At 40.6% G+C, this 13825-nt stretch overlaps 2 protein-coding genes across 3 annotated transcripts; one reads left to right on the plus strand and one right to left on the minus strand.

The window, feature by feature from the left end:
- Positions 1–520: 520 nt before the first annotated feature.
- LOC102716744 (protein ROOT HAIR DEFECTIVE 3 homolog 1) lies at positions 521–8163 on the plus strand. Its single transcript, XM_040529516.1, has 22 exons — positions 521–913; positions 1656–1722; positions 1946–2048; positions 2595–2665; positions 2800–2863; positions 2951–3016; positions 3144–3191; positions 3275–3337; positions 3422–3478; positions 3606–3764; positions 4096–4164; positions 4238–4329; positions 4713–4791; positions 4990–5155; positions 5380–5504; positions 5644–5906; positions 5983–6079; positions 6186–6341; positions 6429–6533; positions 6676–6770; positions 6857–6953; positions 7424–8163. The coding sequence occupies exons 1-22, from the start codon at positions 760–762 to the stop codon at positions 7808–7810; spliced, it is 2583 nt and encodes an 860-aa protein (XP_040385450.1). The 5' UTR covers positions 521–759; the 3' UTR covers positions 7811–8163.
- An 855-nt stretch (positions 8164–9018) lies between these two features.
- Positions 9019–13749, minus strand: LOC102717026 (serine/threonine-protein kinase Nek2). 2 transcript variants are annotated; one of them, XR_001551665.2, is made up of 15 exons: positions 13224–13749; positions 13029–13095; positions 12636–12701; positions 12497–12543; positions 12360–12405; positions 12192–12272; positions 12055–12097; positions 11914–11963; positions 11753–11834; positions 11614–11663; positions 11269–11342; positions 11119–11170; positions 10565–11020; positions 9279–10242; positions 9019–9191 (listed from the first exon to the last, which is right to left on the minus strand). XR_001551665.2 is itself a non-coding variant. In XM_006664111.3 (14 exons), the coding sequence occupies exons 1-14, from the start codon at positions 13307–13309 to the stop codon at positions 9670–9672; spliced, it is 1773 nt and encodes a 590-aa protein (XP_006664174.1). In that variant the 5' UTR covers positions 13310–13749; the 3' UTR covers positions 9019–9669. The 2 variants fall into 2 exon arrangements, 1 of the variants encoding a protein (XP_006664174.1); XM_006664111.3 differs by having other exon boundaries at positions 9019–10242.
- Between the last annotated feature and the right edge of the window lie 76 nt (positions 13750–13825).

Consider the following 13825-nt stretch of genomic DNA (forward strand, 5'->3'; position numbering starts at 1 on the left):
ATCAAAATATCTAAGTAATATATACGTGCTACAGAAAAGAAGAAAATTTTATTTAGGGGTAAACCTAGAAAAGGAGAGAATTTTATTTAGGGATAGAGCTAGAAAATTTCATCATCGGTGTCGAAATACACTAATCTTGTTTAATTTGTAATGTAATCATAACTACTAAAATCATTTAAACATGTATTTCGTGGGAGGTCATTAGGGTCACCTAACCCCGAGAAAATACTCTAGCTCCTCTTCAACTTTGTTAGCATTCTTAATCCAACATGTTAAACAAAATTAAGGATATTTTATATGGATCTAGGTATGGTAAAAGAATTGGGCGTAGATGCGCAGTAAGGCCACGTCTTTTTCTTTATTTAAAATAATTCACAACAATATTAAATATGTATTTATGGTTATAATCATTAAAATAATTGTTTCATATAAATTTTTTGCGCGGCAAAGCCGCGCAACATTTCTAGTATACGGCTGTAAAGTTGGTCTCGCCATAAGACGTTCGAGCGCGTGGAATAGATTTCGCTATAAATAAATGCAAAAAAGAAAAAGAGAGAAAAAAGCCATCGCGTGCCGTCTCCCACGCATCGTGCTCCGCGAAACCCGGTTAGCCAGAGAAACCCAGCGAGCGATCGAGGCGGTTGTCGCGCCGCGCTCGCGTCGCATGGCGGGTGGGTGAGTGAGTGGCATCGTCGTCGTCGTCGTGCACATGCTAGCGGAACCCTATCCATTGTTCGGGACCGGTGATCACCGTGCGTGATGGATGAGGCCGCAGCGGCGGAGGCAGTGCAACTACTCGACGGCGAGGGGGAGTTCGGGGGCGAGGCGGCGGAGCGGTTCATGGCCGCCGCGGGCGTCGCCGGCTGCGGCCTCTCCTACGCCGTCGTCTCCATCATGGGACCCCAGAGCAGCGGTACGTACGTACATAACATATGAACGCACGCGATGCACGCGCTGCGCATGCCACCCACCTGTTCAATCAAATGCTTCAACTGATCCGCCGCTAGCTGGTTGGCCGGCTGGCCGCTGCATGCGCTCGTATAGTCGTATGTAGTGGCGTAGTTGTGAACGTGTGGATATATAGGAGAGCATGTATATGGGTCTCACTCTTGGATATATGTATCTTGTAATCTTGCTTAATTTGTTTGCATTGGTAATGGATTATCAGTTTAGTATAAATCTGCATTTCTAGTAGACATGTATGTGTCCATACCTGCGATACCTACGAGTGACTATGGCTTTTTACAGCCTTATCCACTCCTCACTGACGAAGAAGGCGGGGAATTCACATTCTTAGTTGGCTATGATGTGTGCATTTAAAGGAGAGAGAACTCAACTTTCTTACATAAGCGATATAAGGACAAAAGTTATACTGTCCAGAGTCCACATATTTACCTTGGATCTATGAATAACACTCACAAATGTATTGCATGTCTACCTACTTTTAATTAATGGAGGAGAAAATGCATCCTTTTGTTTTTGTTTTCTCTGATACACTACTATAAAATGTTATTTTTTAGCAAGCATGCTTTGGCTGATATCCTGACACTGAAGTTCAGTACACTGACTATTGTGCTTTCTGTCACAGATATTTTAGTACATTTTATTAAGAACTTTAGTTATATTTGTTTGATCATCCTTCTTATTTTGAGCAGGAAAGAGTACGTTGCTGAACCAACTCTTTGGAACTAATTTTAGGGAGATGGATGCGTTCAGGGGAAGGTACTAACATTTTGTTCCCCCACATGATTATAAATGGGCATACTATGTTGTCTTAGTTTTATTTATGCAATTTAGTTAATTTTCTTTTCACGCCCACTTTCCCATCCAATTATCGCTTAACTGCAGCTCTCATATGAACTTACAGTTAGTCACACCACTACATTTTGATTTCAGCTGGTAGAGAAATTCCATTATACCACTCATATTCTGCTTATGTCACTAGGAGTCAAACTACCAAAGGCATCTGGATAGCACGTTGTGTTGGTGTTGAGCCTTGTACTATTGTGTTGGATTTGGAGGGTACTGATGGAAGAGAAAGAGGAGAGGTATGCTTGCTTAATACATATACAATTCAATTCCTATGTTCAATGTATCTTCTAGCAAAGCTTCTGGAGTAGCCGTGTGCACTGGTAAAAATATGTTCAAAGTTTGTACAACTTGGTTAATACAAGTCGCTATGTTATGTGATATGTGTACTTTACATAATAATAAGCAAGCACTGACAGATTTTCCCCTAGCCCATTATCTTTAAAAGTAAGGCTCAGTTAGCATCAGTACTTCCTTTCCTCCAATTATGGAATCATATCTGATCAAATCAAGTTTGCAAAGACTCAGCCAAAAAAAAAATCAAGTTTGCAAATGAATGAAAATGACAGATTTTGTTTTCATTGCACTGTCTGTCATTTCTTCCGATTTTCTTGTCTTCTATTTATCTTCCAATGAATGAAAATGAGCTTAACCTGCTTGCCTAGCTCCCATGTTTTAAAATGTGCCTTTATATTTATTATGATTTTAATTAACTTGAGGGATACATGGCCTGAGTTGTTTGTTCAGTTCCTTTTCTGATACCTGTGTTTTCTGCCTCATTTTAGGACGACACTGCATTTGAGAAGCAAAGTGCGTTGTTTGCTCTTGCAATTTCAGACATTGTTCTAATTAACATGTGAGTCACTCAATGGTTCAACTATATAATACTGAGATGATATTATGACAACTTCCCTGTGGCCTTCTAGGTTGATCTTGATTATATAATTCATCAACTTCATGACTGTGTATTACCACCATATGTGCCTATAGGTGGTGCCATGATATTGGCCGGGAACAAGCTGCCAATAAGCCTCTTCTAAAGACAGTATTTCAGGTATTGTGTGTTCTTTCAGATAACCTTTGTTGCAGAAATACATTTTTTTTCGATGCATTTATAACATTTCGACAACGGGGCTTGTAGGTCATGATGCGTTTGTTTAGTCCCCGGAAGACAACACTATTATTTGTTATACGTGATAAGACCAGGGTTTGCCTCTTTGTTCTCTTTCATTCTTGAATGTATTTACTGCTATGTTTTGTGCAAGCTATTCGGAAATATAATCATTGATCCATTTACTTGGGCCAATCTCAGACACATCGTTGTTTTCATGTAGACTCCACTTGAGCATCTAGAACCAGTTCTGAGGGAGGATATCCAAAAGGTGATGCCATCATCTATTGTTCTCATGTTTGTTACAGCATAGTTGGCTTTCTCTAGTTCTAATATTGCCACAGATTTAATCAGATATGGAACTCTGTTGCTAAGCCAGATGCGCACAAAGACACCCCTATCAGTGAATTTTTCAATGTAGGTTTTGTAGTTCCATTATACAATCATTGATAAAAGGATGAAGCCTTTACCTTTCTTGTTAACATGTTTGTCAATATGCAGGTGCAAGTCACTGCGTTGCCCAGTTTTGAGGAAAAAGAAGAACAATTCAGAGAGCAGGTGCTTTAAATTTTCACTTGTACTCTAATGAACAATTGTCTGTATAGAAGGACAACAGAAAATTCAAACAAAAAAAAATGAATTGAAAACTATTATTATTCAAGCACCTTACTTTTACCTCTGCCAGGTTCAACAACTTAGGCAGAGATTTTCAAATTCAATTGCACCAGGAGGCCTTGCAGGTGATAGAAGAGGAGTGGTTCCCGCTTCAGGGTTTTTGTTTAGTTCACAACAGATTTGGAAAGTTATACGAGAGAACAAGGATCTTGACCTACCTGCTCACAAGGTACAATTATCTCTCAACGCACAAAGACCTATGCTAGGTTGGTATTATTACACTTATCATTAAGTATTTAAGATCTATATTGTTGTTGCGCACTTTAATGTATATATTATGCAGAATACATTTGGAACCTTACTTTCTGAATGAAAAGAGCAACAATAATAAAAAAATCAAAAGCATTCTGTGAAAAACTGTCATTAACAGTGATCAGTAAAATAGTTAACTGCATGTTTAAACCTAGATGTTAAACTGATGTAAGGTAACATTGACAATTAAGAAAAACCATTCTAACTTGCCTGTTAATGATTTATTTTCATTTGTTTCATCATACAAGGTAATGGTTGCTACAGTTCGATGTGATGAAATTGCACATGAAAAGTTTTCCTGCCTAACATCAGATGCAGTAAGAACCTCACTTAATCTATTGACCTTTGTAAAATTTTTGGGTTCACTAATTTGTTTGTGAAATTCTTTAGGAATGGATGGATTTGGAGAATGCTGTCCAGTCAGGTCCAGTACCTAGTTTTGGGAAAAAACTCGGCTACATAGTGGATGTCCACATGCAAGAGTAAGCCCCTGTGTGATTAAGTTGTTGACAGCTGTGGTGGTTTGTTTGTTGTGATTCTTATCACCTACAGTTTTGCAAGCAAACAGTACAATAACGTAAACTTGGTCAGTACATGCATTTCATGTATATTTACATCTACTGGTATACTGATAGACATGCCCTGCATACATGATATTTCTAAAATTTCTCAGACACTTACCATTGTGGTATTCAAGGAAGAATTAATATAGAGATGTTTGTCTCTGTGCTTTTCAAATTGCCATTGCAAATACTTGAGGATAGAATTTGGTCACTTTATTTTGTAGTGTACAAAGCAGATATTTCGTGCTGACAGTTAATATTTGTCCATGAATAAAATTAATATATGAACAATTACTCTTCAGGTATGACAAAGAAGCCATTTATTTCGATGAAGCCGTTAGGACAACAAAACGACAACTGTTGAAATCTAGAGTACTGAATGTAAGCCACCCCTGTACATAAATACTACTCTTTTCTCATTAAAAATGGTATAGTCTCTGTGAGCTAAATTTTTTAGTAACCACTCTGACACTTTAATCCGGCGCTAAAGAGAAGATGCAAAGATTATTTGTTAAACATAAATGCAATTCATGTACTTCTTTTATTAACACCCCCCACCCACCCTCAAATTCTTTGCAGCTTGTCCAACCTGCGTTCCAGAAAATGTTGGCTCACCTGCGAACGAGGGCTCTTGAAAAATATAAAACTGACCTTAATCTTACCTCGGAGAGTGGAAAAGGTTTCGCAGCATCGGTTCGAGAAACTACTGAATCCTCCCTCAACGAATTTAATCAAGGATGTGCAGGTAAACTTCTTAAACTCTTGATAATTTGTACAAATGATGTATGTCCAATGATCATAGAATTTATTTGTTGAATACTGCCATTATAATATAGTATGTTATAGTCATTGCATGCTTGAAATGAAGCAATCTACCAACCCAACTCCTGCACTATGTGCAAGTCTGCAGCCCACCTTGAGAAAAGTGATACTACCATCTGACTTGTCTTTCTGTTGATTCGGTCGTAGATGCTGTAATCAAGCAAGCAGACTGGGACTACTCTAAAATACTAGAGAAGGTTCGCCGTGATATTGAAGACCACACACTTGCAATTCGTGAAAGCAAGCTATCAGAATTGACAAACCATGCTAAGGTTAAGTATGGCAAGCTAAAAGAAAGCCCTTTCTATTATCTTCTCGTCACAATCCTCCCTTTTGTATTAATTTAGCATGTGCTACAACATTTGGTCATCACATGGTAGTAATGCAAGTTTTTTTTTATTGTACATGCAGGAGAAACTGAGAAAAGCACTCTCTGAACCTGTAGAGTCTCTTTTCGATGCTGCAGGCCATACAACCTGGGCATCGATAAGAAATCTATTTAAACGTGAAACAGAGGCTATCCTGCCAGAGTTTCGGAAAAACCTTTCTGGGTTTGAAATGGAAAGTACATCTTCAGAACAAATGGTGTCAAATTTAAGGGATTATGCCAGAAGTATCGTAGAAAATAAAGCTAAAGAAGAAGCTGGCAAAGTTTTGATGCACATGAAGGAGAGGTTGACAAACTCATCTATCATTCGCTCATTGTACCAATCAATTTTTCGACCTGACAAAGTTGCTTGTCTTTGTCAGGTTTACAATGGTTTTCAGTCATGACAAGGATTCTATCCCAAGGGTCTGGACAGGGAAGGAAGATGTCCGTGCAATAGCAAAAGATGCTCGATCTGCTGTATAGGACTTCATCCCTTCTAATTAATTTAGCCTGGCAAAAAAAATGTGATATAATTTATGTTTTTTCTCATCTGTTGTTAAATGAACTTACACTCGTGTTGCAGGCTCTCAAACTTCTCTCTGTGATGACTGCCATTCGGTGGGATGAGAAACCCGATAGGATAGAAAACATCCTCACGTCGACACTTCTAGATGGTTCTGTTACATCGAAAGGTACAAGTGCTTCTAGTGATCCACTTGCTTCAACTACTTGGGAAGAGGTAAAGTTTGTGTTAATTTTTCTTGCTGCAGTACATACTAGAAGTGCATAAACCATGGAGCCATCACAACATTGAATTCTTGAACAGGTTTCTCCAAAGTATACCCTCATTACTCCTTCTCAATGCAAGTCACTGTGGAAGCAGTTTAAAGCAGAAACTGAGTTCACCATTACACAAGCGGTTTCCACACAGGTGTGTATCCATAATTTGGGAGGGTATTTATGCTTTCTTCTACAATTTGATCACAGAATGATTAAGTGTGTTTTTTGACTATTGTATTAAAAAGTCTTATTTTCATTTGTCATTTCCTTGAATTTTCATCTTTTACCTCCAGCAAGCTCACAAGCGTGGGAATGGTAGGCTGCCTCCTCCTTGGGCCATGGTGGCCATTGCAGTTCTTGGTTTTAATGAGATCATGGTGCTTCTAAGGTATTTGTTTGCACTATGCAGATCAGTTCTATACCCACTCCCAAAACAGTATAACATTACACTGTCGCTCTTCTTGTTTTGTGCAGGAATCCAATATATCTGTTCTTGCTATTTGTGGGTTATTTGCTGGTCAAAGCTTTAGCAGTGCAGCTAGATATCAACAGAGAATTCCAAAATGGCGTGGTAATATTTTGTACATTCACCATGAAGCTAACCTATAGTATCAGTATGCTGCTGCAAAAATATTTTCTGAGACTAACAATTTTCTCACTACCACTGCATGTATAAATTTATCTATTGAATAAACTGTTCCCGGTTCTACCTATTTCATGAGTAGTTTAGCGCAACATCAATTGATCTTGTGAAAAATATATGATAACCTATTGTTTATCCTACAGAGAAAAATGTATTACTATCTTTTTTTCCTATCAGCTTATCCTTTTCTCTTAACGTAGCAACCTGCTCATAAAATCTTAATTTTGATGAAACATCATAGTAGAACTGGAACATCAGGATATGCACTACGCATGAATGTGTATGAGCATTGTCTTGTGAGTTATAATGCTATGTCAGTGCTTCACTGTTATTAATAAATTCGCAAAAAACTATATTGATCATTTCCCTAACAATTATGTTTAACATTAACACCGTAGGTTCCTGGGATCATCTCTGTTACAGCAAAACTAGTGCCCACACTACAGAACATTCTAAACAAAGTTGCAGCAGATCAACAACAGCAAGGGCATCACCAAGAGGCTGCTGCAGAATCTCTAGAACGACAGCAACAACCACAGCAGCAGCAGCAGCAGCCACCCCCTCTACTCCTGAGCCCCAGAAGCCCAATGAGCGAGCTCCGGAGGATGCACATGCCATTCAGCCCGGTGCCATTGAGCCCAGTGCGCAGGGCCGCGTCACCTTCACCGTCCTCATCATCGTCTTCCACCGTTTCATCACCCAGGAACTCCGGTGAAGACCAGAAACCCAGGCAAATGGTAGAGCCTGACAATGAATCCAACAATGCTTACTCTTCTATAGTATGATCTTTGGGGGTGATCAGCTGATAGTGTATACTGTCCAACTTGAAGGTATGGTCATTTTGTTGTTCTCATTTGAATGCATATGGTAATGATCACAGCAATGATCCATCGTCAGTATAGGTATCAAGATTCAAGACAGAATAATTCAAAATACTTTGTCTCGCAAATTTTGTAAGGAGGGTGGCTAATTGTAGAATGGACAAACAATTGCTACTGGACACTACTTTTCAGCATATATAGAAGCATGTAGGAACGATTTAATTGCAATGCCTAGGATATGGTAAATGAAAAACAAAATCTTGGCTAAAGTATATATCTTTTTTTTTTTTGCCTTGTCACATTTCACAGTATTACATGCAAGGTCGTTTTCTTTATTTATTTTTTTTAAAAGAACTCTATCCTAGGTTTGAATTTGTGCTGGCAAGACCGTGACCCTAGAGGTTCAGAATTCCATGTCCAGACAGTATGCAATTAATCTGGGGAAGGGTGACCTGAAAACATTACATGTGTGTATCTATCTGTGTTGATGGTCAAAATCAGTTGGATGGATACAATGGAGGAAGACAGGGGGCACTGTTGTGGACATGGGTGTTGCCTGCTGAACGCCTGCAAGCAGCCACGACATGCCCCCATGCCGACGGCCTCCCGAGATCCATGCAGCCATAAGCCATTGTTTTCTTTCTTTCTCTCACATAGAGAGAGAGAGAGGTAGATTTGGATCATCTTGTACAGGCAGGTGACAATTGTGACAATACAAGCAGCACTGGCACATGCTGAGATTCTTCTGCTTTGTACAAAAACCTCTACTAGTTTTTCCCTTCTCTTCTCCCTCCCTCCCTCCCTCTCTCTATATATGTGTGCATCCATGGTGACCCACCCACATGGCCATCTGATATTTTGTAGCTAAATATTTTCTCTATTCCAAAATAAATTAAATTTTCTAATGTAAACTTAAACTTGAAAGATGAACTTATTTTATGACAAACAGAGTAATTATCCCTAAATTATAAGCACTTCTATGAGTTTTTTCACGGTCATTAAGGAGAGTGATGAAACTAAATAAGTATTGGTTGCGATTGGTTGAGATGGAGAGCTAAGGAGAGGGGTAAAATTAAATTAGGGTTGATTGTGAATAGTTGAGATAGGGGTGTAGATGAAGAAGCTGCTATACTTGGAACAAATTCTGAATAGTAGAACTTGTATTGTGAGATAGCATGCAAATTCAACCACAGGGTATTGGGACGAAGGAAGCAGGTGTTAAGGTCTAGCTTACAAAGGCCAGGGTAGGTACATGGTATGTGATACATGATCTGCACAGCTTCCATGCATGCATCTGGGTAACATAGATTTCTCTCTTCTTATGATTAGGTGGGGTTTGCTGAGCCTGAGACAGACAGAGAGCAAGATCAGTATAGTGTAGTGTAAGTCTCAGTAAGATGAATCTGGAGATCCTGGCATAGGATACCCCAACCTTGCTCAAAGAAATAAGCCTGGAGACCCCACCCAGCCTGCTGCCAACTGGATCCTTAACCCTACATTTTTAGTACTGCATGATTGCAGGTGCCAGATGATTACAGAGGTCTAAGATCTTCCAAGATCCTGAGTTTAACTTACAATTCTGCTACTACACCTGCTACTGCTGATGCTGATGCTGATGATGGTTGCCTGATTGCTGATCCCTACTAGAAAGTAAAAACTGGAAACTAGCTAGAGCTAGAAGTAGACTTTGAGTTAAACAGCAACACTGAGATGGTGTTGCCTCCCAACAGCTAAAGTCTCAATCCTAGTATTGTTTACCACTACCTGAGCTATATTACAAATGACAGAACTGGCGATTTTAGACACGCCTGAACAAGATGGCGCTACGATGCCGTCTCCTTGAAGCTCTTTGTGAGCCAGATGGCTGTCTCTCTGGGAGACGCTTTCTCCGGGCCGAATGGCTTCAGCAGGATGCCCAGCTCTTCGTACCTCTCCTGCTGCAACAGCTGCGCGCTGAACTCCAGCAGCCCTTCCAGGGCCTCAGCACGCTGCTGGAATGACGAAGTGTCGAACCGCTGCTGTCTAGAGTCATTGGATCCACGGCTTGAGGCAGCTGTGGCATTGCGACCTGAGGAGTCGCTCCCGTTGTCCCCGTCCGTGCGTAACACCTGGATTGTGCATTTGTCCTTGGTGATTGAACGGTTGATAAATGGAGGCGTGGAGCACGAGCCATGAGCAGGAGAGAGCTTGTGGATGGGAAGCAAGGGGTCCTCGGACGACGCCAGTGGGAATTCTGCAATTCTGTCGATTCGAGGGGCATTCACAGAGACATCAGGGGAGTCTAGTTGTTCCAAAATGCTGATGCTGCGCTTGTTGGGTGTTTCATATGTTGACAGCGGGAGTGATGCTCTTCTAGCTGGTCGAGTGCTTTTGTTTGGAGTTGTTCTTGAGGGCAGCTGTAGAAAGGAGGAAATTGAAACTCAATGAATATTGGCACATTCATTTCAACACACACACACACACACAAAAGAAAGAGCAAGCATAAATCATGCAAAATGCAAGCTTGTGCTAAAGCCATAACTAGCATAAAGAAACAATTGCATCATGACAAGAACTTAATAACTATAAAAGACCAAAAGCTGAATAACACTAATGTAGTCTCCAGTGAGCATGCACATGCTATAATTGAGGCTATTGTACTTTCTAAACAAATGAAGAATAGGCTCACCAGTATCATTGAGGGTGCAAATAATATAGAAAAGGCACAAGACGAAATACCTCAGATCGGTGTGTTCTGATATAAGATGTTTTGGGAGGTTCAAGCTGATTTCTAGTTGTGTAAGTCTTGGCTGGCAAGCTCTTGGGAGTCCTTAGGATGCTTGACGTCTTCGTTATGACAGCTTTACTGGTAACCTCGTCCCCAGCCTCACTACTGTCAACGGAGAGCTCTTTGACATTCTGAGTGGTTGTGTATTCTTTGATGCTCCGTGTAGAGCTAACTGAATTCCGTTCAGGAGATGGCTTGCTAAATGTCACGGTCCTCTCATTTCCCAAAGAGATTCTCCTGGCCATTCTTCTGTGTGCAGAATCAGCCACATCACCAGGAAACGTCATCTTCTTAACTTTGTCAGTCAAAGATTGATGGATAGGAAGTATGTTGCGAGTAGGACTAGATTTCAATTGAACTTGAAGCACATAAGGCTGAAGTTGTGGATGCTTGAGCAGTTGTGCAGCCTGTACAGGAAATTTAGCAAATATTCATACCACCAAACAAATAAGAGTGTACATCAGCATAAACTACAAAGTAGTAGGGTATAGTATGACGGACTTACACTAGGTCTGTGCTCTGGACTTTTCCGCAGCATGCTCTTGATAAGTCCTCTACTGCACATAGAAAGTAAATTTTAGAAGCATGCTCCATCCAAATAAGATGGTGGGCAAAATATAGTGAAACAACAAAATTTAACTTGTTCAAAACTTACAAGGCACCAGAATATTTAGTGGGTAATGGTGAGACTATCGATTTTGTGATTTTATTAATCAGAGCTTGCATGTCCTGCAGGGAAACGAGCATATCAGCCTCATACATTTCTACATATGTAAGAAACCTATAAAGCAACTCAATTAGTGTCTAGTAATAGGTTGTAAGAATCCATTTTTCACAAATTTACTAATATGATGTGAGCATCCTATACTTTCCAACTAAAAAATCTGACCTAAAATGCAGCCAATGCTCTGTGGGTACATGTGAAGTTATTTTGTAGTTCTAGCTTTTAACATCACCACTGTAACAGACTAACAGTACAGAAACCAAAATATGAACTTACAAAAGCTTTAAATGCAGGTCTGAGTGCAGTCATTTCATATATACAACATCCTGAAACAAAGTAATAAAAATTAAGTGTTAAATAACAAGTTTTCCGTTTAGGGCAGGAGAATGGTTTCTCACATTGAAATGATATATACCTAGAGACCAAATATCCGACTTGGTACCATATGGTATATCAGCAAGAAGTTCTGGACACATGTAACTTGGTGTTCCTACTACCTGTGTTGGGAACAATATACAACTAAGAGAGACATCAAATATATACCGGAAAAAATGAAAAGTGCTACCAATTACTTACAGAAGATGCCAGATCATCAGAAGTCAATATTTTTGCAAGCCCAAAGTCACCTGCATTTGTTTAAATTTGGAATTACATCATTACCAGGATTGCTAAATTCATACATAAAGTATCATACTTATTGTGAACTAGGATACATACCAAGTCTTATGCTTTGATCTCTGGCGATGAAAATATTGGAGCACTGAAACGATTTTTTAGCAGCTTCAGTATATATTATTGCCATAGCATGGAAATATAAAACCATAGGGCGCTCCAAATTTAGCACTACTACTGACCTTGACATCTCGGTGAAGAATGTGATTTGCATGTAAATAATCAAGAGCCATGAGAAGTTGCACAAGCCACTTGCAAAGCTTCTGAAATAAAAAGAGGAAATATTTCAGTGCCCATGCCTTGGTTGCAGCAGAGCAATTTTAAGGTATCAAAAAGGTCAGAAACTGCACCTCCTCAGAGAAATATGTGCCATTGGCTCTTTTAATAGCTTCAGCCCTGAACCAACACAGATTGTGTTAGCTAAGGAAATTTAAGTTCATGAACAAAACAAACAATTTTAAAAGGATTTCATCACAGAAACACATACATGTCTCCTCCCTCACAATAACCTATAACAATGCAGACATAGCAACCCTGAAATTTCAAAGATAAAAAATGAGAATGAAACCCAGCTATTTCACCCTCCCAACTTAACAATAATCTTCTCTTCTGTCCTTTTTACCTACCTTCTCCACCCATGAATCTTTGTACTCCACGATGAACGGATTCCTCACTGTTGCAATAAGCTGCATCTGCATGAAGAGCATTTCCGCATGGAATCAGTAAAAAGAAGTATAGCATATATAAGAGCAAGAAGAGGGTACATCATTTAACTTCATCCATAGATCAGTTCAGCACCGGCCAAAAAACTAAACATGCTAGCATCACCATCAACACACCAAGCCATTAACCAACCAAATCCTCATAACAAACAAACCATTCTGTACCCCAATAAGCCACCCTTGCTGAACAACACAACTTGTGTAACACAAGGCATTTTTTCCTAAAACCATATAGCTCTGTAGCAAATGGTGAAAAATGTGGCTTGATGAAGCAGATGATGATGATGAAGCTTTTACCTCCTGGTGGGCAGAACGGCGAGTGCGGTCGGTCTGCCGCGCAAGCCGTATCTTCTTCAGCACATACCTGCAGGACAATACACACACGATCAAAATCAAAATGGCCGAAACAATCAAAACAACAACAGTGAGCCCCCACCCAGAAGGTAAAAGAAGAAGAGAAAATGAGCACAATGTCGTCAAGTCAAAGCTCACTTCTTCTTCTCCACCTTGTGCCTCACTAACAGCGCGGAGCCAAATGCCCCCTTCCCAATCTGCTCCAGCACCTCGTACTGATCCATCCTCCCGCGGCAGGGCCGTCAGCTTCCGGCGACCGGTGGCGCGGCGACGCAGAGAGCTGACCAAGACCAGCACCAGGAAGATCCAAGAAGCCGGCGCCCCTCGATCAGGAAGGAGCGGTCTTTGATGCGCCGACGGCGTCACGCGCGCAGATCTCGCCGCATTTGATCGGGAGACGGGGAAGAACACCAAGCTGCGAATTGAAAGCGGCAGCGAGGGAAGGCAAAAGAAAGATGGGGTTTTTGGTGGGGGTTCAAACTCGCCGCCCCGAGACCTCCTCCTCCTCTCTCTCCCCTTTCCACTCTCCTCACAAAGCTTATATAGCCCCAGAAAGCCAAAAGCAACGAGGAGGAGGAAGAAGATGAGGCCAAAGCTCAAGCTCAGCAAGCTCCCCGAGGAGAGAGAAATGGAGCAATGCTATAGAGAGAGGGGGGGGGTGATGGCAGAGACCAGAGAGGAAGAAGAGTGTGATGACTGAGGAGAGAGAATGTGGAAGAGGAGGTGGGTGTGGGCCCCAC

The sequence above is a fragment of the Oryza brachyantha genome, chromosome 12 (genome assembly GCF_000231095.2).
Source record: "Oryza brachyantha chromosome 12, ObraRS2, whole genome shotgun sequence".
NCBI lineage: Eukaryota > Viridiplantae > Streptophyta > Magnoliopsida > Poales > Poaceae > Oryza > Oryza brachyantha.

Excerpts from the sequence above, each read along its gene's own strand:
- LOC102716744 (XM_040529516.1), top strand. The coding sequence starts at position 760 with ATGGATGAGGCCGCAGCGGCGGAGGCAGTGCAACTACTCGACGGCGAG. Across the intron at positions 3,765-4,095 it reads TTGACCTACCTGCTCACAAG|GTAATGGTTGCTACAGTTCG; the intron begins GTACAATTATCT and ends TCATCATACAAG. Across the intron at positions 5,907-5,982 it reads TTGATGCACATGAAGGAGAG|GTTTACAATGGTTTTCAGTC; the intron begins GTTGACAAACTC and ends TGTCTTTGTCAG.
- LOC102717026 (XM_006664111.3), bottom strand. The coding sequence starts at position 13,309 with ATGGATCAGTACGAGGTGCTGGAGCAGATTGGGAAGGGGGCATTTGGC. Across the intron at positions 11,835-11,913 it reads CTGATGATCTGGCATCTTCT|GTAGTAGGAACACCAAGTTA; the intron begins GTAAGTAATTGG and ends TTCCCAACACAG. Across the intron at positions 11,171-11,268 it reads ACTAAATATTCTGGTGCCTT|TAGAGGACTTATCAAGAGCA; the intron begins GTAAGTTTTGAA and ends TTCTATGTGCAG.